Raw genomic sequence first — 18332 nt, forward strand, 5'->3', positions numbered from 1 at the left:
GGTCAGAGACTGCAGATGTGGTGCAGGAGACGGTCAGACTGCAGACATGATATAGGAGACGGCCATAGACCACAGACATAGTACAGGAGACGTTCAGAGACTGCAGACATGGTACAGGAGATGGTCCATTAGACCCCTTTCACACTGGAGACATTTTTCAGGCGCTTTAGTGTTAAAAATAGTGCCTGAAAAAAGCCTCGCCTGCCATCCCAGTGTGAGATCCCGAGTGCTTTCACACTGGGGCGGTGCGCTGGCAGGACGTAAAAAAAAACCTGCAAGTAACTTCTTTGAGGAGCTTTAGGAGCGGTGTGAACACTGCTCCTAAAGCGCCCCTGCCCATTAAAATCAATGGGCAATGCCTGCAAAGCGCTTCGGCACTGGCGCCTTTGAACCCTTTATTTGGTCGCTAGTGGGGATTAAATGTACATCTAAAATGACGGTAAAGCGCCGCTAAAACTATCGACGCTTTACCGCCGACACCCCCGCACTGTCAGTGTGAAAGGGCTCTTGGTACATCTCATTTTACATCACATCTGTAGATGGACTACTGAGGCGCAGGAATAGGCAGGGGCTGTGTATCCTGTGCAATCTACCATGCCATAAAACATCTAGAGCAGGGGCAGCCCAGAGCACGTGTAAAGGGATGCTGGGGATGCCATCCAACACACAGAACACAGACTTACCTTGGTTCTCTCTCTGTGCAGCCCGAGATGGAGATGGGAGGGGGAGGCATTCCAACTTGAGTTGGTGGAGTGCAGGATCCAAGACTCCTAGTGTGAGGAATTCATTCCTGCACATCAGCACTCAGCAGCCACTGAAAACTAGAACCCTCATGTCATAAAGAGGAGCAGCCCCTCCCCGAGCACTGCCAGGCTGGACGGGCTGCCCTATGCTCACAGATCAGTTCTGGATGGACACACACCTATGTTCAGAACACTAGTTCTGGACGGACACAAACAAGGAGAGAAGGAGGGAGGGCAGAACTCTGGCCCCTCTGCAGGCGCCTGGGTGGCCTGGGTGCAAAGCACCCTGTGCACCCTGCCTAGGATCGGCCCCGTCTATGGCCTGCCTTAGTTTTACAGGAGGAGAGACATTCACACTAGAAACTGCATGTGAATCGAACACGACTGCACTACATGTATCTGCAATTCACATGCAGTTCTGTGTAGTGCGATTTCAGCCAATTCATTTTGAATGGTTTGGGATCTCACCCCATCAAAAGTAGTGCAGCTGGTGCTCCATTACGCACTACTTTTGGAAATGTACTATAACTAAATTGCAGGGTACATTCATAACATGCGATCTGATGCGGGCAAACACATCGTTATCAACCTGCGTTTGGGTGTTATTTGCACTGACACCCACTGCAGATTGCAAAGGCAGTGCGATTTGAATGTGGTGCGAGAAACTGCCATGGAAAGCAGGTTTCTAGCATGGCATTCTAGTGTGAACAGGACCTAAGGCTCTAATTGGCTTTAAAAAAAGGGTGGGCTCGGGGTGCAGAGGGAAGGAGGACAGAAGCCGCCATGAAGCTGGAGACGCAGGGTAAAGCCGCCGAGTAGGTGACGCAAGAAGGAACCAAAGCTGCCCGTGACCTATATGGGGTAAGTGCGGGCTTAGTGGGATGGGCAGATGAACGAGCGAGCGGCGGCGGGGGTGGGGCTGATGGGGCGAGGGGAGGTGGCTTGTTTGCCCGCCCCCCTCCCAAAAAAATTGAGCAAAAGCCGCCACTGGTTAAAACTAGGGCTGTGCAAATTAACTTTTAATTAATCTTTAATTTTTTTGATCGATTAAAATTCTTTTGTTTGGTACTCGCCTCTCTGCCGGCTTCTGGGCCTTCAGGGAGTTCCGTCGGAGATCAAGTAAAATCACGGACACCGGTCGGGGCTTGCCGTGTCCCTCTGAAGGGCTCCTTTGCTGTGCCGGCGGGACCTTACTATCTGCCACACGCAAGGGCTGATACACTTCCCTCTATCACTTCCCTCTATCAACCTGGGATTCTACAACCATCCACTGGGAGTTTTGATAGTTCCCTTCATGGGACATCTACATGCCGACGGACTGATGTTAACCTCTCCTCATCTGGATTCAGCTGTGGTATCGTTGTACACATTTTTATACCAGTATCATACTTCGCTACATGTTTTTATGACTGCTTTTGATACCGTTTGGTATTACTCGCACCAGTTTATGTAGCTACATCGATTTTATCTCTAGTGCAATATTTATTTGGTTACCTACTTGAAGACTATAAAAGTTTTAATGCTATTCCCATCGAGCGCTGCCTTTGTGTGTTTTTTGTATCCTGCTATCCATTTTTCCAGTGGTTGGTAGCTGCACTGGGAATCAGCCTGCAAGGAGATCAGCTAAAAGTAGTTGGATCTGTATGTGTTATAATTAATCGAAATTAGTCGATTAATCGATTAAAAAAAAACGATTAATCGAACAGAAAAATTTTGATTAGGAACAGCCCTAGTTAAAACAGATTATTAGATATAACCCCTATACTGACGGTTCAGGCCACAAAGTCATGTTAATCATATACAAGTTGATCTATGAGAAACATGTAAGACGCTATGGGATTCATTTACTAACAGAAGAGAGACTGTTCACTGGGCAAATTGAACATTCAGCAAAAAATAATATATATGGTATATCTATATAAATAAAATATTATTTAATTTTATTTTTATTAGTTTTTTTTCCTGTATTCAAATCAATTGCTTGCACACAATTAGATGATTGAAGTGAACACATCTTCACCATATTTGCCAAGTGAATAGTCTTTACTCCTTTAGTAAATCAACCTCTATGTGTATATGAAAATGAGCAAGTGGGACATAAAAGAAAGAATGTGGGATTAATAAACAGCATAGATCCCAACAATGGGGCTACAGAAAGCAGAACACTTATCAGCACGTTGTCATGTAAACAGACTATTTATACATCTGAGGCTCAGAATGCAAATGGCTGCACTGCCAGATTAATGTGCCGCTTTCATATGCTCCCATCAACTTGGTTTGACAAAAGGCGAACACATTGTGAATGGAGCATTATAATGGAATATTATTGTACAGTCAAATTCTGTCAAAGAAAAAACTGATTGTTTCCTTGTTTGTAGGGCCTAAAATTAGCCTTGGTTTGGGACTTTGTTGAAGAAGTTATGATTGATTTTCCCTGGATAAAAAGACAACTCGAGAGCTTCTTATGAATCACAGATTAAAGCGGAGGTTCACACAAAAAGTGAACCTCCACTTTTTGGATCCCTCCCCCCTCCGGTGTCACATTTGGCACCTTTCAGGGGGGGGGGGTGCAGATACCTGTATAAAACAGGTATTTGCACCACTCTGTGCAGGCCAGTCAAGTTCCTCAACCCAAACTCACTCATCTATGTTTTTATGGACCTTGTTTTGTGCAGTCTGTTGGAACAGGAAGGGGTTATTCCCAAACTGTTCCCACAAAATTGGGAGCATGAAATTGTCAAAAATGTCTTGGTATGCCGACACCTTCAGAGTTCCCTTCACTGGAACTAAGGGGCCAAGCCCAACCCCTGAAAAGCAACCACACACATAATCCCCCCTCCATGAAATTATTTGAAGCAGTGCACAAAGCAAGGTCCATAAAGACATGGATGAGTCATGACCTCAACCCCATAGAACACCTTTGGGATGAATTAGAGTAGCGACTGCGAGCCAGGCCTTCACGTCTAACATCAGTGCCTGACCTCACAAATGCGCTTCTGGAAGAATGGTGAAACATTCCAATAGACACACTCCTAAACCTTGTGGACAGCCTTCCCAGAAGAGTTGAATTTGTTATAGCTGCAAAGGGTGGGCCAACTGAATATTGAACTCTACAATGTCATTAAAGTTTGTGTAAAGGCAGGCATCCCAATACTTTTGACAATATAGTGCATGTACATACATATATATACACACACATACATATATATATATATACATATATATATATATATACATATATATATATATATATATATATATATATATATATATATATATATATATACACACACACACACACACACATATACATACACACATATACATATACATATACACACACACACACTTTTTCCTTTTTACACACACACGTATGGTTAACCACTTCCAGACCTGCGCACGACGATGTACGTCCTATTTTTAAAGATTGATATCTCGGTAACGGCAGCAGCTGCTGCCACAACCGAGGTATCGATCTTTAGTGTGCGCGGTCTGGTACACGATAACAGCAGTCTCCGCGGCGGATTCGCCGCGAGATCGCTGTTATCGGTGGCGGGAGAGGGCCCCCCCCCTCCCGCCGCTCTCCTGCGCCCTCCGCCGCTTACCGGAGCCGTCGGTAGCGGCGGAGGCGATCGGGACCGTTCGGCAGCTGAGCGGGGACGAGACTGAAGGAAAAATCTCCTTCGCCCGTCCCCATAGCTCTGCTGGGCGGAAGTGACGTCAAAACGTCAGTCCCGCCCAGCCTCTTAAAGAGACAATTTTTTTTTGTCATTTGAAAAAATGAGTTTCAAATTTTTTTTTTTTTTTGCATTTTAGTCTAAATATGAGATCTGAGGTATTTTTGACCCCAGATCTCATATTTAAGAGGACCTGTCATGCTTTTTTTCTATTACAAGGGATGTTTACATTCCTTATAATAGGAATAAAAGTGATAAATATATATTTTTTTTTTTCAGTGTAAAAAGTAATAAAATAAATAAAAATAAATAAGAAAACCCCAAAAAAATGTTTTAAAGCGCCCCGTCCCGACGAGCTCGCGTGCATAAGCGAATGCATATGCGAGTAGCGCCTGCATATGAAAACGGTGTTCAAATCACACAAGTGAGGTATCGCCGCGATCGTTAGAGCGAGAGCAATAATTCTAGCCCTACTCTGTAGCTCAAAAAATGCAATCTCTAGAATTTTTTAAACATCGCCTATCGCGATTTTTAAGGGTAAAAGTTTGACGCCATGCCACGAGCGGGCGCAATTTTTAAGCGTGACATGTTGGGTATCATTTTACTCGGTGTAACATTATCTTTCACAATATATAAAAAAATTGGGCCAAATTTATTGTTGTCTTATTTTTTAATTAAAAAAAGGGATTTTTTTCCAAAAAAAAGTGCGCTTGTAAGACCGCTGCGCAAATACGGTGTGACAAAAAGTATTGGAATGACCACTATTTTATTCTCTAGGGTGTTAGAAAAAAAATATAATGTTTGGGGGTTTTAAGTAATTTTCTAGCAGAAAAAACTGTTTTAGTCTTGCAAACACCAAATCTGAAAAACACCTAAGGTCTGGAAGTGGTTAAACCTCCAAAAGTCTATATACAATCAATATAAAAAGATCTAAGAAAATGGCGGTGTAAATAAGATCCCAGAATGTACTCGACATAAAAAGAAACAAAAATTTCTCTGAGCCAAATGTATAGGGGCAAACAGGAAAATTGTAGCCAGGGACTTTTTAATGAGCTGTTTCACGATAGCAAAATTTACAAGCGTGTGTTGAAATGACTGTGCTAAAGTGAAGCAATACTTTGAAGGCCATCTCGCGTGTTCTTAGTGAAGTAGAACATCTCTACCAAGGCTTTAGCAATGTGTTCAAGGCTCTGTACCAGTTTGATAAGATTATGCTCCACAGTTAGAAAAACATTCTGGTAAAAATGACACTAAACAAGGATTCACGATATAAAAGAAACGTGCCAAGGAAAATACGAAGCATTACACATCTTATGCTGAAAATGCTTTTTGCCAGTTTGTCATGCTGATCTGGTGGCTTCAATATAGAGACAGTAATTTACCCTGAACAAGTATGCAGCAAGTTAAAGGAGAAGTATGACCAAACTTTTTTTGGATTTACTTCTCCTATCCAGTGGCGGTGTGTCGATAGTGGGCGCAGGAGCGCCGCCCCCTCTCTCCCACTATTCAGATGGCCGGCCCCCTGGTGAGTGCCGGCCATCTGAATAACAGCAGTTGGTTGGTTTTGGAAGTATCTATCAGAGCCAGCGGCCTGTGGGCTCTAATCAGCTTCCAAATAGTTAACCAGGGGATGCACAGGGTGTGCGTTCCCTGGTTAACACTGACACGCGTCTCAGCCAATCAGGTTTACCAGGTCTGGTTACCGGTAACCTGATTGACTCAAGTGACATCGAGGGCAGGAGAAGACATCGAGGGAGCATGGAGGGAGGATGGCCTACCCGAGAAAGATAAGTGCCGGGCGGAGGTGGCAAACTGTTGGTTTTTGAGGGGGCAAACTGGCGACAATTGATGGGCACAGTGGGGCTGCAATTGATTTTTTTTTTCGTTTGTTTGCGCCCCCCAAAAATTTTGAGCACCAGCCGCCACTGCTCCTATTAGTCTCACGAGGGAGTGCATTTCATTCTGCTAAAGTCTACTGTCGGCTGATATCATTCAGCTGGTCCAGGTGCTGGATCAATCAGGATCCACCCAGCAGCTTGGATTGGCGGCTGGCTCATCCTCTCATCGAACCGCTGGGAGACTGAGCCAGCCGCTCCAACCCCCTCCACAGGCCAGCACTCCAGTGAGCCCTGATGGGGCAACACAAAGCCCTGACTGATAATCACGGCTCTCTGCACTGAGCAGAGAGATCAGCGGTGTTTGATCACTCAGATCTCAGTGTAGAGGCAGCAGGGGACAGATGCATGCATCCGATCAATGCTGCATCCACTTAGTTAAGCATTTTTTTTGTGGGACCCCACACATCTTGTTTTAACTGATCTTGCAAGGCCCACATGTACTGCCTGTAACAGTGGGTGTAAAAGCCATCTGTAAAGAATAGATTTGGACTTTATTCTTACCTGAATACCAATCGCCCGGCAGCCATGTCAACCCTTCCCCCTCAAACAACAAAAAAACAACAAAAAAAATTCCCAGGGCTTCTCCATACCTAGCTCAGTTCTTGCTGCTCCAAAACCATCATAAATCCGCAGGTAACTGGAATGACATGAATCAACATCCTCAATATCAAAGTCTCCGAACTTTAGTAGAATCCGTTCCCCAGGCTTGACCTGGATTTTCCATTCACACACAGTGCTGTTTGGGTAGGTGTTCGGATAGTTTTTTGATGTAAAAGTTCCGCTTTCTGGGCCAAAAAAGGTGTAGCCACAACCATCTCCTGGAACAAAAAAAAAAAAAACACAAAGTAATATAAACAAGGGTTGTAACAGACCGCACAATGAATAGAGCAACATTGTCTGCCCTTGTAAAAGCCACACATAAAATGTCAAGACAGATTTCCGCCAATTTTTTTTTTTTTTAAAAGCCAGCAGCTACAAATACTGCAGCTGCTGACTTTAAAAAAAAAAGTACACTTACCTGTCCAGCGCACCCGCAATGTCGTCAGCCGAGGGTCCCTACTGCGCATGCACGAGTAGCGCGCCGCCACTGGTCCCTGCTCTCTCCTGGGAACAGTGCGTTTCCCAGAAGACAGCAGGGGCTGCGGGGAGGGGCGTGGCTGCCGCAGTTCCGTAGTCCCGGAAGTGGGTGCAAATGCCTGTCTTAGACAGGTATCTGCACCCCCTCCCCCCTATCCTGAAAGGTGCCAAATGTGACACAGGAGGGGGGGGACGAGTGTTCCGAAAACCGGAAGCTCCATTTTTGGGTGAAACTCTGCTTTAAAGTATAACTTTTTTTAATTTTGGATAGAAAGGAAAAGGAATAATACACCTATCAGTTTTTATTCCTGTCTGTGTCCCCATTATAAAGAGTCATCCTCTCTATTTGTCCTTTTTATCATTAAAAGTAAAAGAATATCCCAAAATGTGGGTTGTCCCATGGAAAAGTAATACTGGGGAAATCTTACACAGGGGACAGAGTTCTAGGGGTCCCTAAGGGATTTCCTATTACTTCCCATTTTGGCTACGGGACAGGACGTGAAAGGTAAATCTCCCCAATGGCAAAAATAAATGAACCAAGAGGGATTAGAACCCTACCTTGCCCTATCCAAAAAAAAAAAGTTTGCATATAGTCCTACTTTATTACCCAATTGTAAGACCTTGGCCTCCTCAGATGCTATGGTACTAAAGGTCTCAGAATATATCGGCATGATTTAACAGATGATACGTCAACCACTGATATACTTCGATTTTTGTAAATTTATAGGAGAAATTTACATTTAAAAAAGATTCCCCAGTTTGTTAAAAAATAAAACCCCAAGCTAGCTAGACGATCCAAACGACAGACAATAACTTTCTTGCAAAAATGCATTTGCTTATCAATTTTTCCCCCTCCAGGCACCCGACAATGGTCCCATTTATCTTTTGCTCGGGCTCTCATATCCGTGCCAAAATATTCACTCCACTGGGCAAATATTGCCTAGCCCCGACTGTTTTATCTTTGAATTTAGTTTTTCAGTCTGTGGCAATCACTCAAAACCAATAGAGCATTCCGATCTGCTGCAAGAAGCCCTTCAAGCCCTGAAGTCTCAATCCAGTTGGTCAAAAAAAATTAGGACGTAGCAAAGTCATAAATGTCCTATTGAATGTCTCACCCATCATTTTTTGGGGGGTTATTTACCCCCAAGCCTCAAAGTCCCTTGCCTTACAGTATTGCTGCTTCATGTCACACCTACAGCTATGCAAGCAGTTACTCTTCCATTCATGCAAGTTTTCAAATATATGCGTGAACCAGCTCCCCCATTTATCGCTTTATAAACTGTGCTGCCTAAAGCCCTGTACACATGGGCAAAATATTCCCTGTGTGTATGTCGGTCTGCCCGAAAGAAGCTGGCCATTTGGATGTGCATCCTGAAAAACCAGCAGCTGACTGACTCCCGATCAGCGCTCTCAGCCAATGGCAGAAAGCGCTGATAGGACTGTTCTGGTGGGGAGATATCACCCTGTCAGAACACAACAGCTCAGCGTGGGAGATCGCTGGACTAACCTTGCATGGCTAGTACAGTGTCTCCGACCGGAGCCGCCAGATTTTTTTTCATGCAACCCCACACAGTTGGTGTGTACCCAGTGCCGATCCTGACTTCCCCGGGGCCCTAAGCAAAATTACATGTCACATAAAAGTTGAGAAGCGCGGGGGGGGGCTCTGCCAAAAATGACATGTCACATTAAAGATTAAAGTTGAGAAGCGGGGGGAGGGGGTGTTCTGCTGTCGGAAATGACATCTTGCATCATTAACGTGAGAAGCTGGGGGTGCTGGCTTCTTACCTCTTCTTGCAGCCAGCACGTTGAGAAGCGGGTGAGGGGCCGAAAATGGCTTCTCACCAGGTGGGGCCTCTAGTAATTTGTGGGGCCCTCCGCAGCTTTGTGGGGCCCTAAGCAGCTTGCATAGTGAGCCTATAGGGCGGATCGGCCCTGTGTGTACCCAGCTGGGCCATTTAAGACCACTGTAGTCCAGTGCGTTTTTTCCGCATAGAAAACACATGGAAAGTAGGTTATATGGTTTTCAATGACAAAAAAAGTTGAATAGGCTGTATTTTTCCTGCACTAGAACGCCGTAAAACGCATCAAAAATGCACTGGAACGCACCGCAACACATGTGCTTATTAAGGCTAGGGAATAATGCACTGGACTGCATCAAAAACGCACCAAAAATGCGCATGCAGAAAAGCATTTGGAACACATCCGGACTGCGTTTCTATGGTGTGAACTGGCCCTAACATTGCATTGAGGAAAAAGATACAAGTGTTTTTATTTATCTATTTCAGGAACTTCTATAGCGCTGTCAATTTACGCAGCACTTTACATATATTGCACATTCATATCAGTCCCTGCCCTCAAGGAGCTTTCAATCTAAAAAAAATCCCTATGTCATATTTACATATACTAGGACCAATTTAGATAGGAGACAATTAACCGACCAGCATGTCTTAAGTGTGGGTGGAAACCAGGAGAACATGTGACCTTTGTGCAGTTGGTATCGTGTTTGGGATTTGAACCAACGACCCTAGTGCTGCAACTATGCTGCCCATGTGTCTTCACACTTTTGCGAACACAAACATTGCATGTGATTCGCACCACATTGCTGTGCTAATCACATGCAATATCTGTGTAATGCAAATTCAGCCACACAGTTGTATGGCTGAACTTGCATTGGATTCGCATGAAAAAGGTGCAGGATCCTTTTTCCCCCGCACTGGAATTGGATTGCATGGGTGTTCACTGTCCGAATTCACAGTTCGCACTGCAAATCGATCTGGGGGTGCCATTAACTTTGTATTGACATCCGCAGCGGTTCGCAGAGGACATTGTGAACTGCCTGCGATGGGGATGGGATGCGGGAAACTGCACTGGAATCGCGCTGGTTCCAGCATCGCAATAGTGTAAACCCAGACTTAAAGTGAATTCAAACATCTTATTTAGGAGAAAAACAAAACCCGTAATATTTGGTCTTTGAAAAAGGGTCTGTCTCGTGCTGGCCATACTCATGGCAATATTCAGGCCATTTCAACCACATCAAATCAGCTTTCACATAAATTGATTAGCGCAGATAGGGCCCTTTCACAAGGGCCGACCGTTCAGGCGGACGGCGCTCCGTGCAGCTCTATGGAGCCACGGATGTCAGCGGTGACATGCCCACTGACATCCAACCCGCTCCGATCCGCCAAAGTGCGACGGAGGAAAACCCTACTTTTCCATCCGTCTGGCGGACCGGATGACAACAGACTCTACGGTCCGTCGTCATCCGATCCCCCATAGGGGAGAGCGGCGCTCTGACAGTGTGCATCTGCCTGCTCAGCGGGGATCGACAGTGATCCCCGCTGAGCAAAGCGGAGCCCACACACAGACAGCCCCATGTAAAAGGGCCCTAAGGTTTCTAAAATAAAATGCTTGAAATCTTCAAAAAAATCCTTGATGTTTTTAAAATAGCGTTTTTAAAAAAATGTTCCTATGTTCCAAAGAATCGGAATCTAAGCTGACCATTCACGTTATCCGCTGAAGAAAAAATTTCCACCCTACTTTTCTCGTCACCATGGTCAAAAAAAGAAATGTAGATTTGACCCCAGTATGATCTTATCTGGCCAGGAGATGAATGTGTGATCTAGCACTTGGAAATACTCCTCTCCTCCTTGCAGGGGGTCTTCCTGTGCAGTGTAAATGACTCACAAAGGGGGGCGGGTTGGTTAATGTGTTCTCGGAAAGCGTACAGAGGAAAAAAGATATGAGAATATACTTCAAAAGACTGTAGACTATAATTTGCGTAGTACACAGGTGAAGTCATTTAGTGCACTGCTTGACAAGCATGGCCCATTACTAGCGGTGCACCAAAATAAAAATTGTGGACAAACTGAAAATTCAGGATGCACTTGGCTGAAAAACGAAACAGTTAAAATTATTTTATATATATATATATATATATATATATATATATATATATATATATATATATATATACACATATATATATATATACACATATACACATACACATACACATACACATACACATACACACACACATACAGGGCTTTTTTTCAGGGGGAACTTGGGGGAACTCAGTTCCACCACCTCTGGCTCAGACCCTTTGGTGCCTGCTCACCACAATCGATTGTAAACACAGAAGTCTGGTTTCTGTGTTTACAAGTGACAGCTTTGTAATCCCCTGAACTCTGCACTCTGTATGTAATGCAATTCTGGTATTTAATGCCCCTTTAAGACCCTTTTACTGTTGGTGAAATCTGAACAGGTCGTGGTTGAGTTCCTGCACCTATTTTCTGAGAAAAAAAGCTCTGTATATATATATATATATATATATATATATATAATTAGGGCTGTTACTGGTCAAAATTTTTCTGTTCGATTAATCGTTTGTTCTTTTTAATCGATTAATCGACTAATTTCAATTATAACGCATATACAGATCCAACTACTTGTAGCTGATCTCCTTGCAGGCTGATTCCCAGTGCAACTACCAACCACTGGAAAAATGGATAGCAGGATACAAAAAACACACAAAGGCAGCGCTCGATGGGAATAGCATTAAAACTTTTATGGTCTTCAAGTAGGTAACCAAATAAATATTGCACTGGAGATAAAATCGATGCAGCTACATAAACTGTAAAAATGGTGCGAGTAATACCAAACGGTACCAAAAGCAGTCATAAAAACATGTAGCTAAGTATAATACTGGTATAAAAATGTGTACAACGATGACACTGCTGAATCCAGATGAGGAGAGGTTAACATCAGTCCGTCGGCATGTAGATGTCCCATGAAGGGAACTATCACAACTCCCAGTGGATGGTTGTAGAATCCCAGGTTGATAGAGGGAAGTGATAGAGGGAAGTGTAACAGCCCTTGCGTGTGGCAGATAGTGAGGTCCCGCCGGCAGGCAGATATGAAGGCACAGCAAAGGAGCCCTTCAGATGGACACGGCAAGACCCGCCGGTGTCCGTGACGTTACCGGATCTCCGACGGAACTCCCTGAAGGCCCAGAAGTCGGCGTAGAGGTGAGTACCAATCAAAAGAATTTAAAATCGATCAAAAAAATTAAAGATTAATCGATTAATTAAAAGTTAATTTGCACAGCCCTAATATATATATATATATATATATATATATATATATATATATATATATATATATATATATATATATATATATATATATATATATATATATATATATATATATTATATGATTTTAAATGAATATAATTTTATTTTCGGCCATTATCAGCACCTTTTTCCCCCCATCCAAAACGTCAATAACCCTATTTTCAGCCGATATATCGGGGCATCCCTACCCGTTACGATGTTTGTTGTGGATTTTTGGCCCTGAAATCTTCCTTCTGTTTTTATAAATGCTGCCACTACCATTTTGCAGTGAAGACAGACACGGTTATTAGTGACAGGCGGCATTGAACCATTTGGGTGTTTTTGTAATAAAAGTAATAGGCTAGCATGGGCAGAACACACCTGTCAGTACACATACATTCACGTGTATCATCTGCCAAAGCAAAGAGCATTGTCAACATGGATGTACTGTACAAACAGCGACTTTCATAGTCAAAGAGCAAAACATACCGAATTATCATGTGTCAAATCTCTGTACTCGCTCTGTCTGGAGTCTGTAAAATTCTGCCTATTACTTAATGCACACTGCTAAATGATACCATGTCAATTTATAACGGATGTTAATAATAAATATGGACATTCAGATAAATGTGTTAACTTCAATATACAATCCAATTTACGCTTCATCATTGCAGCAGAATTAGGCTCATGATTTACGACTGCTCCCTGGGTACAGAATTGAAACAATGGCTATGTAGAGGCAGCTGTGCTTTATTGACCAGTGATGTAGAAGTAAATGCATCCTGTCTTCACTCAATCAATGTTTACTTCTTGTCTAGATGAAGCAGTTGGACATAAAATTCAGCTAGCAGTCGGAACACATGCTGCACATAAATGGCCTGTTTTTTTTTTGCCTTTTTTATTTTCTGCTTTTATTATTAGACACAGATCTGCTACTTCACTTAGAATTTAAAGAGACACACTCATGTTTAACCACAATACAGGGCACTATCACCCCCTTCCTGCCCAAGCCATTTTTTGCGATACATCACTGCGTCGCTTTAACTGACAATTGTGCGGTTGTGTGACACAGTACCCAAACACAATTGACGTCTTTTTCCCCCCACAACTAGAGCTTTATTTTGGTGGTATTTGATCACCTCCGCGGTTTTTATTTAAACAAATGAAGAGTGACAAGTTTGGGGGAAAAAAAATGTTTTTTTACTTTTTGTTATAAATATCCCATTATTATTTTTTGTTAGCAATTTTTTTCCCTCAGTTTAGGCCGATATGTATTCTACATTTTTTTGTCCAAAAAAAAAAAAAAGGCAATAAGCGTATATTGATTGGTTTGCGCAAAAGTTATAGGGGCAGATTCACAAAGTTCTGCCCTGGCGCAGGGTATCTGACATACGCTACGCCTCCGTAACTTACTTTTTTTGGTTTGAATCCTGGAAAAATTTGTGCCGCAAGTTACGGCGGTGTAGTGTTTCTCTTGCGGCGTAACGGCGCCTAATTCAAATCGGCGAGTAGGGGAGCGTGTTTCATTTAAATGAAGCGCGTCCCCGCGCCGAACGAACTGCGCATGCGCCGTCCCTAAATTTCACGCCGTGCATTGCGCTAAATGATGTCGCAAGGACGTCATTGTTTTGACGTGGACGTAAATTAGGTCCAGCCCGATTCACAGACGACTTACGGAAACAATTATTTTTTTTTTTTTTTTAAATGATATGCGGGAACGACGGCCATACTTAACATTGAGTACACCACCAAACAGCAGCTTTAACTATACGCCGAAAAAAGCCGACTAGAGACGACGTAAAAGAATGCGACGGCCGCTCGTACGTTCGTGGATCGTCGGAAATAGCCAATTTGCATACTCGACGCGGAAAACGACGGGAACGCCACCCAGCGGACGCCGAATAATTGCATCTTAGATCCGAAGGCGTACGAAGATCTACGCCTGTCGGATCTAACCCAGATGCCGTTGTATCTTTTTTTGAGGATTCAAAACAAAGATACGACGCGGGTTATTTGAAAGTACGCCGGCGTATCAGTAGATGCGCCGGCGTACTCGCTTTGTGGATCTGCCCCATAGTGTCTACAAAATAGGGGATAGATTTATAGCATTTTAGTAATGGCAGCGATCCGAGATTTTTATTATTTTTATTGTGTCTGCGATATTGTGGTGGACAGAGTGGACACTTTTGACACTATTTTGGGACCATTCACATTTATTCAGCGATCCGTGCTATAAAAATGCACTGATTACTGTATAAATTTGACTGGCAGGGAAGGGGTTAACAATAGGGGGCGATCAAAAGGTTAAAATATGTTCCCTAGGGAGTGATTCTAACTGTAGGGGGAGGGGACTCACAAGGGGAGGAGACCAATCTGTGTTTCACTGTACTAGGAACAAACATTGGTCTCCTCACCTCGGACAGGACATGGATCTGTGTGTTTACACACACAGATCCACTGTCCTGCTCTGTTACTGGGCAATCGCGGGTGCCCGGCGGACATCGCGGCCGCCGGGCACACGCATCGGGTTCCCAGTGACGTTGCTCGGACTCCATATGATGCCCACCAAGAACGAGAGCTCCAGCGCCATATGACGCCCTCCCAGAACGAGAGCTCCAGCGTCATATGACGGCCGGCAGTGGACAAGCGGTTAAGTAGTAAGAGAATGAACATGCTAAAACTATGCTATTGTAGAAGGTAGACGCTACTATGGGCCAACAATCCGTAAAATCAGGAACCAGTCTTCCAAACTAAACTGTACATCCAGGGTTAAAGAAGTTTTCCGAAATTGCATTTTGCATGTTGGTTGCTCCTCCATCTACCTCACCAAGATCACACTGTTGGAGGTTTATTCCCTCCCAGTTTTCAGCTTCGGCAAGTAGAAGAACTGGAATCCTACAAAGCTTAGGCTGGCCATAAACGTAGCGATTTTCTTTCCTGCAACCATTATAACAGCCGCTAACAATAATTGCATGTAAAATCCAACAGGCCGGTTGTACCCAAGTTGATCAAATCAATCAACTTGAGTACATTCTGCCTGCCCATACATGGTTTGAATCTCGGCTGGTCCCAGATGAGATTTGACTGTGGCGGGCTTAAAGCTGTACATCACATATAGCTTGAGGCATGGCATCAGTGTAGCCTTCATATGCACCCCAAGGCATGTAAAGACCAGGTTCTCCGAGACAGGAAAGCCCACAGACACTTAAAGCGGGAGTTCACCCATAAAAAAATTTTTACCCGTAGATTGATGCTCATTTAGTCTAGGGGAATCGGCTAGTTGTTTTAAAATCCGAGCATTACTTACCGTTGTAGAGAGCGATCTTCTCCGCCGCTTCCGGGTATAGGTCTTCGGGACTGGGCGTTCCTTCTTGATTGACAGTCTTCCGACGGTCGCATCCATCGCGTCACGAGTAGCCGAAAGAAGCCGAACGTCGGTGCGGCTCTATACTGCGCCTGCGCACCGACGTTCGGCTACTTTCGGAAAATCGTGACGCGATGGATGCGACCGTCGGAAGCTTGTCGGAAGACTGTCAATCAAAATAGGAACGCCCAGTCCCGCAGCCCATACCCGGAAGCGGCGGAGAAGATCGCTCTCTACAACGGTAAGTACAGCTTCGATTTTAAAACTAGCCGATTCCCCTAGACAAAATGAGCATCAATCTAAGGGTAAAAAATGCTATTTCCGGGTGAACCTCCACTTTAAGCCTTGTACACACGATCTGATTGTTGGCCAACCGAGTATCTGATTTTTGTCCAAATGGCGTGACTGGATCTGGTCTACTAACGGTACACAATTTTCAGCCAACAACCATGAACGCAACAACATACTACGGAGGAATTTCAGCTCTTAAAACATCACCCTTTGGGGCCCTTCTGCTAATTTCGTGTTTGGTGAGCATTGATTCCGAGCATGCTTGTTTGTACTTTCGACTTTGTGTGACAGATTTGTGTACTGACGATACGAAAATCAGACAACAGACGCTGTCCGCTGAAAATTTACTAGCATGTCAAATAACATTTGTTGGCCAAAAGTTGGACAACAATTGTCAGAAGGAGCGTACTAACGGTCAGATTTTAGGACAACAGTGTCAACAGACAATCCCCTGCCAACAATCGGATCGTGTGTACGAGGCTTTAGCCTGGCTGCATGGATAACTGTAATCCTTGATCTCTATATTACTGCATATGAATTTTTATTTTACCCAGGCATATACTTTGGGGTTGATTTAGTGTGCAAACTCTGGTGCAGCTCTGCATAGAAACCAATCAGATTCCAAGTTTTTTGTCAAAGCTTAATTGAACAAGCAGATGTTAGAAGCCAAAATGGCTACAATACACAACTGCACCAGATTTTACATTCTTGTTTTAGTAAATCAACCCCTTTAAGTCTTCCTGGTGACAACTTCATACATCTTTTTAGTTGTGGGGGAGGAAGACTGGCACTAGCAAGAACTTGATTGTATGCAGCTTGACAAACTATTGCAGCCAAACACACAGATGCAACTGAAGCCTGTCATGAAGGCCTCTAGGTGCAACCAGCCAATTAAGGCAGGCTTGCACAGAACTTACACTTTTTAGGTCAGGTGTGCCCAACAAGTGGCCCGGGGGCCACATGTGGCCCGCAGAGCCCTCTGATGTGGCCCACTAACTCCTGCTCTGGGATGGAATAAAAAAAAGAATAGAATACTGTTATTACGTTAGGTATGTTTTTATTACTAAAATCAGTATGTGTATATATGGGCATATCTAATCTGCAGTGGTTACTGGGCTGCTTTCAAACGGATCCACAGGTACAGAGAAGTGCACCTGTGGGTTACCTGTGCTGAGCCATAGACTTCTACTACCTGCGAGTTTGGTGTGCTGAGAGTAGAGTGGGCTTTATGGAGCCGAGTGGCCTGCGATTGGTTACCAAGTCGCTTAAGTGGCCCTTGCTTTTCAAAAGGTTGGGCACCCCTGATTTAGGTCATGTCTTATTAAAATAAGCCATCCTTTACCTTATCTCTAAGTGCCGATTGCCACTCATGTGGCCCACCGGCTCTCCCTATCTTACAGATGCAGTGGGCAGGGCCAAGATTCCCCCCGCTGACGTCAGTGTGGAGGGGAGAGGGAGAGAGCGGGCAGGTCAGGTGAGTGCCGATAGGCGCTCTGAGATAAGGTAAAGGACGGCTTATTTTAATAAAACACACACACACACCACACAGGGGGAACACATCCTTAGGAGACTAGGAGGATTGTATAAACTATGAAATGTTATTTCAGCAGGAGGCGTGGGTCCCTGACACAGGAGCCGACAGGCAGGGAGGAAGGGGGGGGGAGAGAGGAAAACAGGAGAGCTGCGAGTGATAGAGGCACATAAACTGACCACAGTGTCAGAGCTCAGCAGCCATGATACACCGTGGTCAGCTTACAGAGGGGAGGGTAGAAACTGGCAGGATTAGCCAGTTTTTTTTAGGTGTTACATGAGGCCAAATTACACAGCAAAAGCACTGTGCTGTATAACATGCTTTAAGGGAACAGGATCCAATTTTTTTTTGTGATAAAAAACGCTTTAACTGTTTTTCAGCATTCCCTAACGAGTGTGCAGGCTTGTCGCTGTGCCATAACACACTAAAAACTGTAGCAACAGCATAACTTACACATTCTGTATATGTCTAATAAAAGATGAAACAAGCATTGTTTTGAGAGAAACAAAATTACATCCATCACACAATCCTATAGACATAGCAGCAGTAATTCACGAACTAGCGTTCTATAGATTGGTAGAGGAATGTTGGAATGTGGCCAGGTTCATGGGCTTTCCTCAGGAAATTACATAACTAG

General features: G+C 44.0%; 1 protein-coding gene across 1 annotated transcript in view; it reads right to left on the minus strand.

Moving 5' to 3' along the window:
- The window catches only part of DCBLD2 (discoidin, CUB and LCCL domain containing 2), a 134906-nt gene that overhangs the window by 70948 nt on the left and 45626 nt on the right, over nucleotides 1–18332 (minus strand). The window contains exon 2 of the mRNA XM_040338703.1: nucleotides 6909–7136. Within this exon, the coding sequence (XP_040194637.1) occupies nucleotides 6909–7136 (228 nt within the window). The remainder of the gene's footprint in view (nucleotides 1–6908; nucleotides 7137–18332) is intronic.

Source organism: Rana temporaria, chromosome 2 (assembly GCF_905171775.1).
Source record: "Rana temporaria chromosome 2, aRanTem1.1, whole genome shotgun sequence".
Taxonomy (NCBI): Eukaryota; Metazoa; Chordata; class Amphibia; order Anura; family Ranidae; genus Rana; species Rana temporaria.